Genomic DNA, 19,831 nt, shown 5'->3' with positions numbered 1-19,831 from the left:
ATTAAAGAAGTTGTTCAGGTGTGGATGGAGTCATGTAATACCCACTGAAGAGTTGACGCCTTCACTGAGCCTTGAGGAAAGAGAATATTCTGCAAAGCAGGGGTGAGAAGAATTGGTGCTACAAGAGTTGCAGACAGTCTGAATGAACTCAAAGAGGTAGATGACTATAGGACAGGATGGGGGAAGAGTTTGGCTCCAATATAGGGTGAGGGAGGGGCAATAATCTGAAATATGACTGGCAAAGTCAGATAAAAGTATATTGCAGATGGCCTTGAATGACAAGCTAAGCAATCTGTATTTTTTCCTTGTTGATAGGATTTCAAGCAGAGGAAATCTTAGTTGGTCAGAAATGTATACAAGGAAGATTAGATTGACAACTGTGTGAAATATGGACTGGAGAGAGAAGGACTGAAGGCATGCAGGTGATAAGGTATCGGGTAAGAGCACACAGCCTGAATGCAGGGGGATGGGCAAATGGGAGAGAATCCTAAGGAAAAGAAGGAAGAGAATCCCACCCCCAAAAAACCCCGTAGAATTCAAACAAATTCTTTTAAAAGATTTATATATTTTATATCTTTATTTTTTCCAATTACATGTAAAGACAATTTTCAATATTCATTTTTTGAAAGATTTTGGGCTCCAAAGTTTTCTCCCTTTCTCTCTCCTTCCCCTGCCCACTCTCCAAGATCACAAGCAATCTGATATAAGTTATAGATGTGCAATCATGTAAAACATATTTCCACATTAGTCAAATGATAAATTATTATAGCAACATTAAAACAAATAGCAATACTTTTAAAATTGATCCACATATGAGGTAAATCTCTAATCAGACCCCTCAGAACTTGAATCATTCACATCTTGATAATGAGAGGGGGAAAAAACCCATAATAGCATTAATTTTATTTATATATTTCTGAGATTTTTTGGTTGTTGTTTTGTTGTTGTTGTTTTAGTGAGGCAATTGGGGTAAGTAACTTGCCCAGGGTCACACAGCTAGTAAGTGTTAAGTGTCTGAGGCTGGATTTGAACTCAGGTCCTCCTGAATCCAGGGCCGGTGCTTTATCCACTGTGCCACCTAGCTGCCCCCTGTTGTTGTTGTTTTAATTCATATATTTCTAAGTTTTATTGGCTTTTTCTTTTCTTTTCTTTTTTTTTTTTTTTTTTGCGAGGCAATGAGGGTTGAATGACTTACCCAGGGGTCACACAGCTAGTGTCAAGTGTCTGAAGCCAAATCTGAACTCAGGTCCTCCTGAATTCAGGGCTGGTGCTTATCAACTGCATCACCTAGCTGCCCCATTACTGGCTCTTTCAAAGTGACTTGCCCAGGGTCAAGCAGCTAGTGTCAAGTATCTGAGGCTGAATTTGAACTCAGGTCCTCCTGAATTCAGGGCTGGCACTTTATCCATTGCACCACCTAGCTGCCCCCATGTTCTTTTTTTTTTATTGGCTTAAAAAAACCCCAAAACACTGTTGCAGCTAGGTGGTGACCTTGAGTGGCCTAGAACCACACTGAAAGGTGTGTTTAGTCTAAAATGTGAATTAGAAAAAAAAATATATAAACTGATCACTTTTTTCCAATATTAATTTGTTTCCTTTGTAATCCTCTGTATTTTATTTTATACATTTAGCAAACATTCTGAGAAGGGGAATGTAGACTTCACCAAGTCTGCTAAAGGAGACCAAGAAACAAGAAAAAGCTAAGAATCCCTGGTAAAAACAGTAAGAAGGGGGCGGCTAGGTGGTGCAGTGGATAAAGCACCGGCCCTGGATTCAGGAGGACCTGAGTTCAAATCCAGCCTCAGACACTTGACACTTACCAGCTGTGTGACCCTGGGCAAGTCACTTAACCCCCATTGCCCCGCAAAAAAAAAAAAACACACACACACACACACAAAAAACCCAGTAAGAACCCCTACATGAGGGACCACATTCTCCTAGTCCCTTCATTTTACAGCAAAGAAAGCTATTATCCCTAGTGGGGAAGCATTATGCTCAAGACCTGCTCAACTAGTTTCTGGCAGATTTAGGAGCAGAAGTCAGGAGTAACTCTAACCCTCTTTTGTCTTAAATATTTGAATGGATCTGTGGCTTCACCAACATGGCAGAGAGTATAACGTACCCACTGCCTCCTCTTTCCTTTAAGACTAAGAACTGGTCAGTTACTAAGCTTCCACTAAGTGCTCAGTAGTGTGTCAGACTGAAAACACAACTTCTGGGCATGGCTGATCTCTGGGGAGTAAGTGTGTAGCTGCTCAAGAGGGACTGCTTTAATGGAAGCTAGGCTCATCTGAATTCATAAGTTCTGGTACCTTTGTTTTAAAAATAAGTCCCATTATGTTCTAGCCACATATAGGCATGTCTGTGTGAGAGTGTATGTTAGGGAAAGGAACCTATATCTGACCATGAAGCCATAGATGGTCTCCTGGACCCCTCTTTCTCTTAGCCTAAAATGGAGATACAAAGGAGCAATTAGGAACAGCACCCCTTCACCATCTTCTTCCCTTTCTGGACCAGAGAGCTCCAATCCAGCTTCCATTCATTCTCCTTTGTGTGTTGACTTGCTCTATTAGAATATAAGTTCCTGGGGGCAGCTAGATGGCGTACTGGATAGAACACCAGCCCTGGAGTCAGGAGTACCTGAGTTCAAATCTGGCCTCAGACACTTAACACTTACTAGCTGTGTGACCCTGGGCAAGTCACTTAACCCCAACTGGCTCACTAAAAGAAGAAGAAGAAGAAGAAGAATGTAAGTTCCTTGAGGGCAGGGCTCATTCTTGCTTTCATATTTATTTCTATTCCCAGCACTTTAGCCAGGTGCTTGGCACATTGTAAGTGCTTAATACGTGGTTTTTCATACATAATATTTTTACAGGACTATGAGAGCAACGATGTCTTAGCTTAAGTGCTAGACCTCCTCCCAAGTGGACCACATTCCATTTTATTTAAAAGGTCTCTGATGAACAGAATGCTTGAATCTCCATCTCCAGGTTGGAAAGGATCTCAGAGGGGCAACCAGATGGCACAGTGGATAGAGCACCGGCTCTGGAGTCAGGGGGACCTCAGTTCAAATCCAGCTCAGATACTTGACACTAGCTGTGTGACCCTGGGCAAGTCACTTTGAAAGAGCCAGTAAAGGGGCAGCTAGGTGATGCAGTGGATAAGCACCAGCCCTGAATTCAGGAGGACCTGAGTTCAGATTTGGCTTCAGACACTTGACACTTACTAGCTGTATAACCCTGAGCAAGTCACTTAACCTCCGTCTGCCTCAGTTTCCACAACTATAAAATAGGGATAATAACAGTACCTATCTCCCACTGTTGTTGTGAGGATCAAATGGGATAATAACTATAAAGTATTTAGTACAGTGTCTGGTACATGGTCTAAACACTATATAAATGCTAGCTATTGATGTTGTTGGGGGAACGACAAGGAAGCCAGTGCCAATCTGTCACAAAGAGCATGAAGGGTAGAGAGTATTGAAAGGAGGAGGCAGCTAGGTGGTGCAGTGGATAAAGCACTGGCCCTGGATTCAGGAGGGCCTGAGTTCAAATCCAACCTCAGGCACTTGACACTTTCTAGCTGTGTGACCTGGGTAAGTCATTTAACCCTCATTGCCAACCAAAAAAAAAAAAAAAAAAGAGAGTATTGAAAGGAGTAAGAAGACTGGAAAGGTAGGAAGGAGCGAGGTTATGGAGGGCTTTAAAGGTTAAACAGGGTTTTCTATTTAGGCCTGAAGATATAGGAGACACCACTGAATTCCATAGCCCCTCCATCTCCTCTGTTACCTTGTGCCATCAATCATCCCCTCTCTTGCCTGTATCTGCATTCTCTGCCTCTTTAACAGGCTCTTCTCTGCCTACAAACTCACTCCCTAACTCCCACCTTGAAAAATAATTTTCCTTGATCCTACCACTTCCTCAAGCTACCTTTCCCTCTCTTTAACCTTTTATTGTCCGTCTTCTGGAAAGAGTAGTTTCCACTTGCTGTCTCCACTTCCTTCCCACCCATTCACCCCTTGTCCCCTTGAAACACAGTTTCTGTCCCCATGACTCCTGAAACAGCTCGGTATGAGAAGAGATAAGGTCTGCTGCCAAAATAATCCTCCCTCCCCATGCTGTGCTTGGATCACACTGCTTCTCCTCTCCTCAATAACCTTCCATGGTTCCCCATTTCTTATCAATTTCTATTATCTAACATTTATATAAGGATCACTTGCATTTATATAGTGCTCTAAGGTTTGCAAAGCAAATTACAGATATTTGATCCTCACAACAACCCTGGGAGGTAGGGGATATTATTTTCCCCATTTTACAGATAAGGAATCTGAGGCAGATAGAAGTTACATAATTTGCCCAGAATCCCATGATATAATCTGATCATGGCATTTAACGATCTTCATTGACCTGGTTCCAATTTACCTTTCCAGGCTTATCATTTATCACTCTCCACATAGTCTGTATCGCAGCTGGATTTGCCTTTGGCCCTCTTCAGTTTCTATGTCCTTGCTCACACAATCCCCCCAAGCCTGGAATGGACTTTGTGACATCATCATCATCTGTTAAAAGTCCCTCCTTCTCTCAAGGCCCCAGTTTAGGTGCCACCTCCTTTGAAAGCCTTCCCTAATCCCTCTCCAGATGGGATCACCTCCACTCTACACAAAGACAAAACAGACAGTAAATAACCTTTGCCCTCGGGTCACTAGATGGAACTGTGGATAGGGCCCTGGATTTGGAATTAGGAAGATTCATTCATCTTCCTGAGTTCAAATCCAGCTCAGACACTTACTAGCTGTGCGACCCTGGGCAAGTCACTTAACCCTGGTTGCCTCAGTTTTCCTCATCTGTAAAATGAGCTGACGAAGGAATTGCAAACCACTCTGATCCCTGCCAAGAAAACCCCAAATGGGGTCACAGTGTCAGATACAACTGAAAGGACTGAACAATAAAAGAGACTTAGGCTCAAATCATACTCTTATCTTCTAAGGAAGGCCTTGGGTAGGGACAAGAGACAAAGAGAGTTATCCATGAGAAGACTCCCAAAACTTAACCCAGTTTACATAAACTCAGAACTTCCTCTCGGGGATCCAGGTGACAAATATAGGTCACCTTCCTCTGCTCTCCCCTTTGCTTTGGAGTCATAAAGTAGAAAGCAAGATGTTGACTTGGTTTCCCAGTGCTTGTTATGTGGCCTGTTTGCAAGAACTGTAAGAGAGATGGTTGAGTGACCCATGGCCAAAAGTTTTTCATTGCACTGAGGTACCTGATGGAACCAGCTTCACCAGCCCCTTGACTCACCTCCCTGAGAAGCACCTCAAGCCTTCTAACCCTTGAGCAGCAATGTTGGCATGTATTCCAACCTTAGCTCTCATCACTCCCCTTTGTGAATTAGTCTTCCTGGACAGGCTTGATATTACATCTCCCAGCCTCAGGGCATTTGCACAAGCCATGACACATACTCATGTATCTTGGGGAATGTTCTTAAGGCTCCACTCCTCTGAATCACCATCTCTGAATAAAGCTTCCAATGGCACTGAAACTTTTAGGGCACACTATATTCCTTCAAGGCTCAGGTATGGTTTCTTCAATAAGGCCTTCCTTGATTTCTACTCTGCCCATTAGGTGTTAGGACTCTCTCTTTCTCTTTCTGTCTGTCTCTGTTTCTCCATTTACCTTGTACTTATCTATTTGTATGTATGTCGCAACCACTTCACTGGAATGTAACTTTCCTGAGGCCAAAGAATCCAGTAATGAACATTTACTAAGTGCTTTCTGGAGAGGAGGCTCTCTGTCTCTGGGCCCTTATTCAGAAATTTCTAGCATGATAGAATCTTCCAGAACTCACTCTCCCCTGTCACTGACTTTGAGAACCCAGAGTCCTCACCACTGTGCCACACTGAAATAGTAGGAAAGAGAAGAAATTGAGAATAAAAAGGAGTGATTAGAATAGTGAGTAAAGAGTTGTCCTCAAAGCCAAGAACACCTGAGTTTGAGTTCTGCCTTCTGACACATACTGTCTCTTGGCCAATCATTTAACCTCTTAGTATTCCACACAACTCTCTAAAATTATAAATTGCAGAGAAAGTGCCTGCAACCTGAACCAGAAGAGAGAATTTACTCCTCTGGGAGTTCCTCATGGCAAAGAAATCACATGACCTTTCCTTAGCCCTAGCTTATTCAAAGGATTCAGTGGAAGGGGTGGTAAATATTTTGCAAGATCCCACTTGACCCACCCATTGACCAAAGGGTCTTAGATTTGGAGCTGCTAGAAACCTTGGAAGTTATCTAGTCCAACTGAGGACCAGAGAGTGGATTAATAAGTGCAGAGGTGGATTTGAATCCAGGTTCTGACTTCAAGCTCATCCCACTATCTACCATGCCATGGTACATTAGAAGAAAGTGGTGCATTGGGTGTCAGAGAGCCTTTGCTGTTTACTACCTGTGTGATCCAGGGTAAGTCATTCCAACTTTCTGGACCTCAGTTTCTTCAGTTGTAACATGACAGAATTGGATCAGATGGTCTCCAAAGTCCCTTCCCTCTCAACACAGTTAGCCCTCGACATTAGCTGGTTTCACATTAGTGTTTTTGTTTTGTTTTGTTTTTTAGTGAGGCAACTGGGGTTAAGTGACTTGCCCAGGGTCACACAGCTAGTAAGTGTTAAGTGTCTGAGGCCAGATTTGAACTCAGGTCCTCCTGACTCCAGGGCCGGTGCTCTATCCACTGCGCCATCTAGCTGTCCCTCACATTAGCATTTTTTATTATTCACTGGTTGGCCATCAATAATTAAATGGGAAGTTTTGAAGATTTGTGGGAAACTATGGAAAATCACAGAGAACACACGTGTGCAAAGAAAGCAAAAAACATTGGTAAGTAGTAATGCATAAATACTGTTATTAATTTATTTTATAATTTAATATAATAAATATACATTTTTGTTTTTAGTTGTGTATCACTCATTGCTGGACTCCATTTGGGGTTTTCTTGGCAAATACACTGGAGTGGCTTGCCATTTCCTTCTCCAGCTCATTTTACAGATAAGGAAACTGAGGCAAACAAGGCTAAGTCACTTGCCTGGGGTCACACAGATGGTAAGTGTCTGAGGCTCAATTTGAATTCAGGTTTTCCTGACTCCTGGTCTCATGTGCACCACCTAGCCACCCCCTTAAATATATATACGTAGTACACATATAAATTTATTAGAAACAGTTAAATTTTGTGAAAAATTTCAGTGCACTAAAGAACTACAGGCTACACACTCTCTTTGGGAACACCTCCTCTTTGTCTCTCTGCCAGCCAGACTCGGTCATGTGGTTTTCTCTTGCCATGATCATTCTATCTTGTGTTTTTTGTAGAAGTAAATCCTTGAAGCAGTTGCTGCAGCTACGCCCAAGGCTGAGAAGACTCAACATAGTGTACCAGATACTTATCTCTGTCCAGTAAAAACTGAAACATTTTTATGGGTGCAGTGTGTTTTACTTGTTTTGTGTATTAAATAAATATGATCAGGGGGCAACTAGATGGCGCAGTGGATAAAGCACCGGCCCTGGATTCAGGAGTACCTGAGTTCAGGTCAGGCTTCGGACACTTGACACTTACTAGCTGTGTGACCCTGGGCAAGTCACTTAACCCCCATTGCCTGCAAAATAAACAAACAAACAAACAAACAAATATGATCAGAACTTTTGAAAATAAAGGTTTGGGGTGGGGTTTATAGTTACTCAAAGTTTTTTCCATTCATGGGGATCCTGGGCTGTAACCTCTGCAAATGTCAAAGGATGACTGTATTTATGATCCTATATGATCCTTGGGAAACAGCTGTCCTACTCAGGTAAACTTGCTTGAGGAGCGCTAGCTGGATTAAGGGGAAGATGGCCCTTAGAATGAAGTTTGAGAGATTATAGGTATACAAAAACTTTTTGCTTTGCCTCTTTGGAAAAACAAACAAACCTCTCTGGAATAGAACTCCCAGCCACTGTGTATGTGAACAATTCCCTAAATATTCCTAAGGTACTTTTTTTTTTTTTTTTAGTGAGGCAATTGGGGTTAAGTGACTTGCCCAGGGTCACACAGCTAGTAAGTGTTAAGTATCTGAGGCCGGATTTGAACTCAGGTACTCCTGACTCCAGGGCCGGTGCTCTATCCACTGTGCCATCTAGCTGCCCTAAGGTACTTTTTAGTGTAGGCTTGGTTCTGCCAAGAGCTGGCGGAATCATCCCCTAAAGGCCTGTGTTTCTCTTGAGCTAACATTTTGAATTAGTTTTTATACAACGTAGCCCCCTCCTCCCTATCCCTCTTGCCCATTCTACCGTGGAAGATGCTCAGACTAAAGTTCTTCAAGTATTTTTTTTTGTGGGCCAATAAGGGTTAAGTGACTTGCCCAGGGTTACACAGCTAGTGTCAGGTATCAGAGGCTAGATTTGAACTCAGGTCCTCTTGAATACAGGGCTGGCGCTTTACCCACTGCACCACCTAGCTGCCGCCAGACTAAAGTTCTTTACGTAGGGTCCATTAACCCTCTAGGAATCCGTGGATAGATTTCAGAGGTTCAGTGAACTTGGATGAAAAAATATCTTTATCTCAATATAATTGGACTCCTTTGTAATTCTATAAATTTTAAGCATTTAAAAACATGATCCTGAGAATGGGTCCATGGGATTCACCAGAAGGCAAAAGGGATTTCAGGACACACACACACACACACACACACACACACACATTTAAGAACCAGCTCTAGGGGCTGCCTCAGTCCCAGAATTATATTGACTGAAGGGGGTTGCCTAGGATGTAGGGGCGAGCCAGATAAAACAGAAGTTCCAAAACCCCAGAAGGGCTTGCTACTAACTCTGGGTCTGAGAGGTAGGGATAGGGAGAACAGGGATAAAAGGGACCCATAGATAAAGCCAAATCTTCCTCCTAGTCAATTGTTTTCAAATTCCATGTTCGACCAGAGCCACTAAGAGGGAACAAAGTTCATAGGATTGGAGCATTTCAAGCTGGTAGGAATGTAAGAGATATTTTACTTTTTCTCTGTCCTTGAAGTCATAAGCCAATTTTTAAAAAATTTTATTAATTTATTTTTGCAGGGCAATAAGGGTTAAGTGACTTGCCTGGGGTCACACAGCTAGTAAGTGTCAAGTGTTTGAGGCTGAATTTGAACTCAGGTCCTCCTGAATCCAGGGCTAGTGCTTATCCACGGTGCCACCTAGCTGCCCCATGAGCCAAATATTTACTGAGCAAGTGGGAATGCCCAAAACTGAGAGACTTCAAGAGAATAATCCACTGAGAGCTTTCAGCCTAGTAAGAGAAATACTATGTCATCCAGGACTTTGGAGAGACCTGGAATACTCACTATGGCGAGAATCCGAGGCTGTGGGGCCTATTTACATGGAGGAAATCTTCCTCTCCATAACTTGCATCCATTGCTCCTGTTGCCACCCTCAGGGGCCAACCCAAACCAGTCCGTTTCTTCTTTCCCAAGATGGCCCTTCAAATTCTTGAAGACCTCTTATTTACCAGACCAGGTCTCCTCTTCCCTAGCCCTAGGTATCTTGTCCTTTCTGAAACCACATTGTATTTGTTTTGTACATTCTGTATACTTTCTATTTCCCTCTCAGTGACCTTATGGAGATCGAAGTGAGTAGAGTACAGGACTTGAAGTCAAGGAGAACTGAATTCCAGCCCCACCTCAGAGACTCACTAGCTGTTGTGACCCTGGGCCAGGGAGCTTCAGTTTCCTTACCTGTAAAATGAGGACAATAAAGGCACCTACCCTACCTCACCAAGTTGCTGGGAAAGTCATGAGATACTACATATAAAGTATGTACCTGGTTTAGAAGGAATGATCACAGCTGAGTTCCCAGTTCCTTCAGTAGTAAAAGGGGAATATTAATCCTAATGCTGCCAGAGTCCATAGGAAGAACAAGCCTGGGAGAGCAGATTGTTCAATTTTCCCTGTCAACATTTATACCTCAAAAAATTGGCAAACAATACAGACCAGGGCTTGATTTATTTGTATCGTTGATTGTGGAGATTTTAAAAAGTGATGGAGAAATTGTTGATAGTGAAGATTTAAACGTCAAAGTACAGCATGTACACACATTCTGCCCCCACCCCCACCCCCCACCCCCCACCTGAGAACTCATTGTTAACCCTTTACCAGCACACCTCTGAGGTAATAGTTGCTAGACAACTAAGTAGAGCTAAGTTTGGCATCAGGTAGAGCTGAGTTCAAATCTGACCTTAGACACTTACTAGCTATGTGACCCCGGGCAAGTCACTGAAAAAATGTCTGCCTCAATTTTCCTCAGTTGTAAAATGGAGATAATAATAGCATTTGCCTTATAGGGTATAACGAGATATTCATAAAGCACTTTTTTTGTTGTTTTTGTTTTTGTTTTTTGGTGGGGCAATGAGGGTTAAGTGACTTGCCCAGGGTCACACAGCTAATGCATGTCAAGTGTTTGAGGCTGGATTTGAACTCAGGTCCTCCTGAATCCAGGGCCAGAACTTTATCCACTGTGCCACCTAGCTGCCCCATAAAGCACTTTAAAAAAATACCTTGCAGGGAACACCTAGGTGACTCAGTAGATAAAGCACCGGCCCTGGGTTCAGGAGGACCTAAGTCCAAATATGGTCTCAGACACTTGACATTTACTAGCTGTGTGACTCTGGGCAAGTCACTTAACCCTCATTGCCCTGCAAAACCCCCCCAAAACAAAAAACTACCTTTCAGCCTTATATAAATGCTAGCTATCATCATCACCATAACATGTAAGATATAAAACACTTTGAAGTTATGGGCTCTAGAATTACTCTCCCAAACTCCTTCCTCACTTGCACTGGCATGGTTGGTTCCCAAAGTATGGCTACTGTTCCCTTCAGGGTTCTAGGTAAATGCTATTATAATTATCATTCATAAAGGGCTTTAACATTTGGAAAGTTCCTTACATATATTGTATTATTCAATCCTTACAATCATCTCAAGAGATAGGTGTTATTGTTATTGTTGTTGTTATTATTATTATTATTATTCCTGTTTTAGAGATGAAGAAACTGAATCTGAAAGATGTTAAATGACTTATCCAGAGTCACACAAAATTGGGAACTGAGGTCTTCCTGATCATCTTGGAAGGGACTTAGAAAATCGTCAAGTATAATTGTACCTGAAAACAATTTTCTCTATATCATCCTGACAAGCACTCATATAGAAACTCCTTGAAGATCTCAAGTAATGGGGAACTCAGGACAAGACACTCTTGTCACACACTAGCTGCATGCCCATGAACAAGTTACTTTACCTCTGTAAGGTTGCCATCTGCAAGGGGCTAAAATTCCAGGTATGATGTCTAAAATCTAATGAGTGGTTGCCCCAAATTGGAAGCTTTAGCAAGAGTTTAGACTTTTAAGAATTTATTAAAGAAAATAAGAATTTCATGAGGAGAAAGAGGCCAAGATCTATCTAAGGGAGCCAGCATCTCTGTTCCACTCCACATGAGGTCCTGGGTGAAAGAGACCTCGCTTGCCCCTTCCTCCTCCCAGAAGCCTCCTCTCCAACAGGAAACAGGGCCGTCCACACACACACACAGCTCCAAGCTAATTGGTTGGCAGCCCTGATTGATAGAAACTAAACAGGCGGCTCTACAGATGCAAAGTTCCAGATGCCAGCCAACTTCTGGACACTAAAGTCACATGCCTTATCCTCACATGCCTTCTCCTCATGGCAGAGCTTCCCTATAGTATCTCTCCAGAAGAGGTGCCATTCCAATTTTCACACCTCTTAGTGGCCTAGGCAACCTGCCATAGTTGTGATTTTGTCCCTCTACATGGGTGAAGAGAGTTTCCATGCTGGAATTTCCCAATATCAATAAAATCAAGTTCAGACTCCCAAATTCCACAGTAAAAACATTGTCAGAAAGTTTTTTCCCCTTACTTTGAGCACAAATCTACCTCTCTGAAGCTTATGCCCATTGTTCTTAGTTCTGTACTCTAGGACGGAACAGTTTCCTCCCAAAGTCTTTTACAGAGGGGAGAAAATGGACTCTCAGCCCACTCCACTTTGTGTCTGCTGCTCAGACTGGTTACAAGATACCCTTCCCAGGTTAAGCTCACCACTTCTAATCTCATCCCAATGCTGCTTACTCAAGCCTTGAATGATACCACCTCCTTCAGTCTCCTCTCCCCCTGACTAAACAACTGGAGGGCAGAGTACCAAACTCCTCCCAATGCCTTCCTTTATAGAAGCAGAAACTCAACTATCTCACTCAACTTTGCATCTGCTGTTCTGCCTGGTTTCAACTCCATGGAACATGATATCCCTGTGCTGGGTACCCTTTAGGGTCTCCCTTCCTTTTCCTGCCTCCTTTGTGTGTTGTCTTTCCTCATTAGATTGTAAGCTCTTTAAGGGCAGAGACTTTTTCTTTTTATCAATTGTATCCCCAATGCTTGTTGTTGTTGTTGTTTCTGTTGTTGTTGTTGTTTTCCCCTTCCTTCTTGAAGAGGACCATGACATTGGGGTGATGTCAGCCTTGCACTAAATTGGATTTAAGTAAGGGAGGGCTGTGCAAAGTCACCAGCCATCTGGGTCCAGTGGCTAGATATACATCAGGGCAACTGTAGATGGCCCTGGGTGTATAAGGCAATTGGGGTTAGGTGACTTGCCCAGGGTCACATAGCTACTAAGTGTCTGAGGTGAGATTTGAACTCAGATCCTCCCAACTTCAGGACCAATGCTCTATCTATCTACTGCATCACTTAGCTGCCCTAGTGTTTATCACAGTGCCTGGTACACAGGAGTAGGCTTCCACCAGTTGCGAATGACCATAGATCAGCACCCTGAAGAGCCATAGGCCACAGTGTGGCTGTGCAGTCTGATAGGGGAGCCACAGCTCCTGCCGCAACAAGGACATCAGAAAACTGCGCTCTCTGTTGCCCGTCAGTTCCTGCATCTCATTCATTTTTTCTTCCTCCAGAGCTTGGAGGCCCATCTCAGTTGTGCCTGGTACACAGTACAGGCTTAATAAATATTGATCGGATTGGAATGGCTAATTCTTCTTCTATATAGACAGGTAGGCAGACAGATAAATACATGTTAAAACTGTAACTACCTCTGGTCCCCTTGACCCTCTCCTCCCTTCTAGTCAATATAGTAAGTTTATAAGTAGCCAATATAAAGGGGGCAATAGCAGTAAGTATGATTGCAAAGGGGGACCTGGAAGTCAGGTACAAACTGTCCCAAAGATCAAAGGAGCAGAATTTACAAATTCTGTCATCTATTAACCAAACTCACAGCCTGGTAACATGCTCTGCATCAGTAGAAGCTATCTAGGCACTGCTGTCAAGACCTTCTGGTTTTATGACATGGAAATCCCAGGCAAATTCCAGACCTCCACTGTTTCCAGACCAACAGATCATGGCGTTGATAATTGTGAGATGATGTAGACACATTAACTTTGAAGTTTTATTGACAACTTTGAGATGATTTAGATATGTTAATGAACTAACTCCAATGTGGCACAGATAAGAGGTAGCCTGTCCCTACACCCCTAAAAAAAAACTATAAAAAGGGCAGCTAGGTGGCACAGTGGATAAAGCACTAGCCCTGGATTCAGGAGTACCTGAGTTCAAATCCTGCCTCAGATACTTAACACTTAGTAGCTGTGTGACCCTGGTCAAGTCACTTAACCCCAATTGCCTTACCAAAAAAAAAAAAAACCTATAAAAAATGAGACCTCAAACTTCTGCCCTATTTCTACCCCTCTTGCATTTCCATCAGGTCCGTGCTGCTGAGTACCCCCAACTCTAGTCCATGGTCATGTGAGTAATACTCTCTGCCTCTTCCCCTCCTCATCCTCTTCCTCAAGCAGAACTTCCTTCCTTCACCATTCCATCCCCTTTTGAGCTTGTCTTGGTACCCTCTGTACCTAATTAATGTATTATTACAGCCCTATTTCCCACTGCCAAAAGTGGATTTTTCCAGTGAGTACCCAAACAACCAGACATGTCTGCCCCCATTAAATAATTTCATAAATTAATTATCAATTCAGATAAATAGATGGTAGATAGATAATAAAGTATTTATTAAGCACTTGGTTATGTACTGTGCTAAGTGTCAGAGATACATATGCAAGGAAACAAACCAATCCCTGCCTTCAATGATCTTTTTTTTTTTTTGGCAGGGCAATGAGGGTTAAGTGACTTGCCCAAGGTCACACAGCTAGTAAGTGTCGAGTGTCTGAGTCTGGATTTGAACTCAGGTCCTCCTGAATTCAGGGCCAGTGCTTTATCCATTGTACCACCTAGCTGCCCCTCAATGATCTTACATTCTAATGGGAGATGACATTAGAGGGTTTTCTAGAAAGGAGGGAGGGAATGATACACACAGTCAGCACATCTAAAAGTGAGGCTTTATTCTTCTTCCATTACATGCCTGAGTTTCCATAAAGCTAGCCCTTGGGTTAATTAATTTTGGGGATTGTGGGGGTGGTGGTGGTGATGGAGCACAGCAAGTCCTGAACAACTGTCTACTAAGTCATGGATGGGTTGCAAGCTGGACTCATGCTAATGAAGTTATGGATCTTTGGAAGTATTGAAGCAGGATGATGGTTGCCAGATGAGTGGGATGATGTGCCCCATACAAGTACTGACTGGATTAATGTTAGTACAAAAAGGAATTCTGATCCCCTCCAACTAGAGCAAAGGTTCCCAACCCCTTTTTGGTCCCCTTACTCCTTGGCTTTCAGTAAACTTTCCTGTCCCTTTATTCAATTCAAGAGGAAATGAATTCTGGATTTTACCATGCATATACACGTGAGAAATAGAATAAATCAGTTTTTCCTAAATACAACTTTATTTGGCAATTTACATTTTTGGTAAGATAAAATTGCTAAGTGTTTATCAGAACACAGTCAACTAAAGACAAACCAAATCAACAAGCATTTGTTAAGTGCTTTCTTGTGTGTCTGGTGAACTAAGTACTGGGGTTACAGATACAAACAAAAAGAAAAATCTTCCTAGCCCTCCAGGAACTAACATTAACATAACACATAAAAGAGAACTGAAAGGGGGTGGGGGACAACAGAGCTACCAGCATGGGAGCATGGGAGGCTGGCTGGTCTGGGTCCTTCCTCACACTAGAGCCAGTGTGATAGCTGGGGAAGATGGACAAACAAGCCCCTTTGCTGTCTCCAAGTGGAGTACCAGACTAACATTATATCTATTAGCCCCCTGCTCCCGTCAAATATCGCTGGCATAGAAGCACATGGATTTAGAGCAAAGCTGCTTCTCTGGCCACTATTCCTTGAGGGGGAGGGTTACCCCAAGCTTACACCTATAGGCTTTATTCCTTATCAAATACCGATTATACAAAAGCTGACCACAAATGATGAATAATGACCAAATCCATTTGTTTGACAAAACAGAAAACAGAAATTGGAGAACTTATACAGATTCAGGAATGTGCTGGAACCAGCTTGATCTGGCTCACAAGCAAGTTCTTAAATTTTCAGTGTGAGCATTTACATCTCAGAAATTGGCAAATGGTAAAAATAAGGGCTTAATTTATCGTATTATTGTATCACTTATGGAAGTGATGAAGAAAATGCTAATGTGAATTCAACTTGAAAGAGTATTGCATGTATGTGTGTGTTTGCATGTTTCTGGATAATCAGTTGTTAAACATTTACCAGCATACCCCTATATAGATTAGAATATACTAAAAATTACATAGAATGAATGTGCTCCTTGGATAGAAGATAAGATTACAGCTTTACCAATGAAGAAGTCCCAGTTTCACCAAAAGGAAAGTTCCCTCTAAGTCTCAGGGAAGACAAATTAGAAATCAGGGAACCTAATAAGTTCTTAATAAGGACTGGATCAAGAAGAGGTTCCAGGTGCTAGAAACTGTCAGCTATTACAAAGTTCAGGATATAGTTGAGTCAAGGATAGAGAGACCAACGTCTCTCCGTAAACTTATCTTGTCTTTCTAGTTTATGTTCTGAGGCTTAGCGCTGAGCCCCAGATATATACCCTTTTCCTATATTCCCTCTTCATAAGTTATGAGCAAGTACAGTTCAGAAATCCCCTGGTCATACCAAAGAATGGGTAGCGATTTGGGAGACCGTTGAGATTAGGGCTTCATGAGGAGAGCACTTAGGTTTTATTTCATTTTTGTTATGTCTTATAAACCATGTGGCCACTGCACACTGATTGCCCAAGCCTAGTGAGTGAAGAAGGTCATTCAACAAAGACTGGGAAATTCCAGGTGCATAGTAGGGTCAGAACCATATGTTTTCTATTTAATCATTTTGAACTATATTTCACATTATTCCCTATTCTAAATTTAAAACATGGCCGGTGTGGGATTTTAACTTGTTTAGCCTCTCAGGGCTACTTGCAACAACTCATGGCAGTGTTGCAGGCTCTCACTCACATGCCAGAGAGACTCTGATGAGACCCTGAAGGTTGGTAGGTTGAACATAGTGACACCTGGTGGACAACTCACATATTACTCCTTGAATGGATAATTGATACAGACTACTGTATATATTCATATATTATATGTTTATCTATGACATACTGAATTTATGTAGGCCTAAAGAATTCATATCATGAGCTCATTAGAGTTGCTTACATTATTGAAGTGCCCCAAAATGTCATAAACCTGACAAAGGTGGATCTGGTAGTTCAGGTTTGAAATTAGAATGGAATGAAACATTTAGTATTTAATAAAAGAAGGTTTACTTAGCCACAGCATGTAAAGGACATTCACCAAGGATATAGCAGGGTGAAGCTTCCTCTGTTACCAGTTCTATGCCACATTTGGAAATGAAATTGGTGGTGTAGGGGGCAGAGGCAAGATGAGAAATTTGAGACAACCCAGGTGAACTCTCTCAACATTCCCTTCCAAATAACTTTCTTTTCTTTTTTTTTTCTTTTTTTTTTGCGGGGCAATTGGGGTTAAGTGACTTGCCCAGAGTCACACAGCTAGTAAGTGTCAAGTGTCTGAGGCTGGATTTGAACTCAGGTACTCCTGAATCCAGGGCTGGTGCTTTATCCACTGCACCACCTAGCTGCCCCCCTTCCAAATAACTTTAAAATAATGCCCCAAATCAAATTTTGGAGTGACAGAACCAACAAAAGGTCAGGGTGAGACATTTTTCTGGCCTAAGAAAACGTAATTGGTTAGCAAGAGAAATTTGTGACACTGGGGATGTGTGGTGGCAAAAACAGCAACTTTGGGGGCTCTCAACCTAGAGATGTCAAGGGAATCAGACTACTGGTCAGAAAGAGATTATAGGGGATCCTTTGCTGGCAGTGGGTGTAGCTGGCACTGATTGGCAACTTTATTGCTCATACACAGTTCTAGATTGCAATTCCAAGGTGGAGAGGAGCACTTAAGTTTAGTCATAAGGGAACAGGGGCACTGGTCATAGTTCCAAGGCAAAGAGACCACTAGTATTTGTGGCTGCAAGGGATTGTGGATGAAGGACCCTTCCTGAGAAAAGACCACAGTGTATACCAGGAGATCAGTAACCATACCTCTCCCAGAATCATGCCACCTTGGAAGTACCAAAAACTTTAAGACCTCTAGAACTAGCTTCAAAAATAGAAGCATGAAAAAGCCTTTAGCTTGGGACAGTGTCTTCCCACCCCCCCAGGTGATAAGAGTTCAACTTTTACATAAAATCCAAAGTCAAGAAATAGACTGAAAAAATGAGCAAACAACAACAACAAAAATAATTTGACCATAGAAAGCTACAAAAGTGTCAGGGAAGACAAAGATATAAAGGCAGAAGAAGACAACAATATAAAAAATCTAAGGGGCAGCTAGGTGGCACAGTAGATAAAGTACTGGCCCTGGATTCAGGAGGACCTGAGTTCAAATTCGGCCTCAGATACTTGATACTTACTAGCTGTATGACCCTGGGCAAGTCACTTAACCTTCATTGCCCCCCTCCAAATCTACCCAAAAAAGCCTCAAAGAAAAATGCTATTTGGGGGCAGCTAGGTGGCTCAGTGGATAGAGCACCAGCCCTGGAATCAAGAGTACCTGAGTTCAAATCCGGCCTCAGATACTTAACACTTACTAGCTGTGTGACCCTGGGCAAGTCACTTAACCCCAATTGCCTCACTTAAAAAAAAATGCTATTTGGACCCAAGCCCAACAAGAATTCCTAGAAGAGTTAAAAAAAAAAAGAAATAAAAGTTGTAGAGGAAAAACTGGGGAAAGAAATGAAAGTGATGCAAGAAAATTATGAAAAGATAATTAACAGCTTGCTAAAAGAGGTACACACACAAATACTGATGAAAATAACACCTTACAAAACAGAATTGGCCTAACGGTAAAAGAGGCACAAAAATTCACCAAAGAAAAGAACTTCCTTAAAAAGCAGAATTATCCAGATGGAAAAAGAAGCACAAAAACTCACTGAATTAAAATAATTCTTTAAAAATTAGAATTGGGCAAGTAGAAGCTAATGACTCTACAAGACATCAAGAAACAAAACAAAGTCAAAAGAATAAAAAAAAATAGAAGAAAATGTCTCGTTGGATGCAACAAAGAAAGATAATTTAAGAATTACTGAGCTTTCCATCTGTTCATTCATCCTAGAGAAGAGGAGCAAGAGATGAGTGAAGTGTGGACATTCAGACAAAGTGTTCCTACCAGAAGCAGTCAACCATCTTCCAGAACAAGAAGCGGGAGTTGCTAGGGGACACCACCAAAGAGAAGCTTCCCAGATACTACGAGAAAATGGGGCTGGGCTTCAATACCCCCAAGGAGGTCATTGAGGGCACCTACATTGACAAGGAGTGTCCCTTCACTGGCAATGTCTCCATCAGAGGCAGGATCTTGTCTGCTGTGGTGACCAAGATGAAGATGCAGAGGACCATCATCATCCACCGGGACTACCTGTGTTACATCCGCAAATACAACCAGTTCAAGAAACATCACAAGAATATGTTTGCACCTTTCACCCTGCTTCTGGACATCCAGATTGGAGACGTTGTGACTGTGGGTGAGTGCAGGCCCCTCAGCAAGACCATGAGGTTCAATGTGCTGAAGGTCACCAAGGTTGCCAGGACCAAGATGCAGTTCCAGAAGTTCTGAGCCCCTCTCCAGTGGTGGTGGGTAGTGGGTGGTGGGGCATGTGCCCCAACCCTGGCCAGCTGCTCGGCTCTATTAAAAAAAGAAAGAATTATTGAACTAGGGGCAGCTAGGTGGTGCAGTGGATAAAGTACTGGCCCTGGATTCAGGAGGACCTGAGTTCAAATCCGGCCTCAGACACTTGCCACTTACTAGCTGTGTGACCCTGGGCAAGTCACTTAACCCTCATTGCCCTGCAAAAAAAAAAAGACTTATTGAACTAACTGAAATCCATACTCAAAGAAAGAGCCTAGACATCCTATTTCAGGAAATTATAAAGGAAAACTGTCCTGGTATCTTAGGTCCAGAGGGTAGAAAATAAATTTTGAAAATCTGCCAATTACCTACTAAAAAGATCCCCAAATAAAAACTCCTAGGAATGTTATAGTCAAATTCTGAGAACCCAGGTCAAAGAGAAAACACTTCAAGCAGCCAGAAAGAAATAAGTCAAACACTGTAGAGCCACAGTCAGGAACAGATAAGATTTAGTTGCTTCCATGTTAAAGGAGCGGAAGGCTTAAAATATGATATTCCAGAAGGCAAAGGAGCAAGAAGCACAACCAAGAATAACCTCTCCAGCAAAACTGACATAATCCTTGGTGAGGAGGGAAGGGGAAGATATGTATATTTAATAAAATTGAGGGCTTTCAAGCATTCCTGATGAAAAAAAGAGAGAGAGCAGAACAGAAA

General features: G+C 42.3%; 1 protein-coding gene across 1 annotated transcript in view; it reads left to right on the top strand.

Moving 5' to 3' along the window:
- The window catches only part of LOC122748135 (40S ribosomal protein S11-like), a 31,189-nt gene extending 12,084 nt beyond the window's left edge, over window positions 1–19,105 (top strand). The window contains exon 2 of the mRNA XM_043993836.1: window positions 18,634–19,105. Within this exon, the coding sequence (XP_043849771.1) occupies window positions 18,634–19,105 (472 nt within the window). The remainder of the gene's footprint in view (window positions 1–18,633) is intronic.
- The last annotated feature ends 726 nt before the right edge of the window (window positions 19,106–19,831 follow it).

Source organism: Dromiciops gliroides, chromosome 3 (assembly GCF_019393635.1).
Source record: "Dromiciops gliroides isolate mDroGli1 chromosome 3, mDroGli1.pri, whole genome shotgun sequence".
NCBI lineage: Eukaryota > Metazoa > Chordata > Mammalia > Microbiotheria > Microbiotheriidae > Dromiciops > Dromiciops gliroides.
Note: the sequence above shows the minus strand (reverse complement) of the source record. Positions and strands in the feature narration are given on the sequence as shown.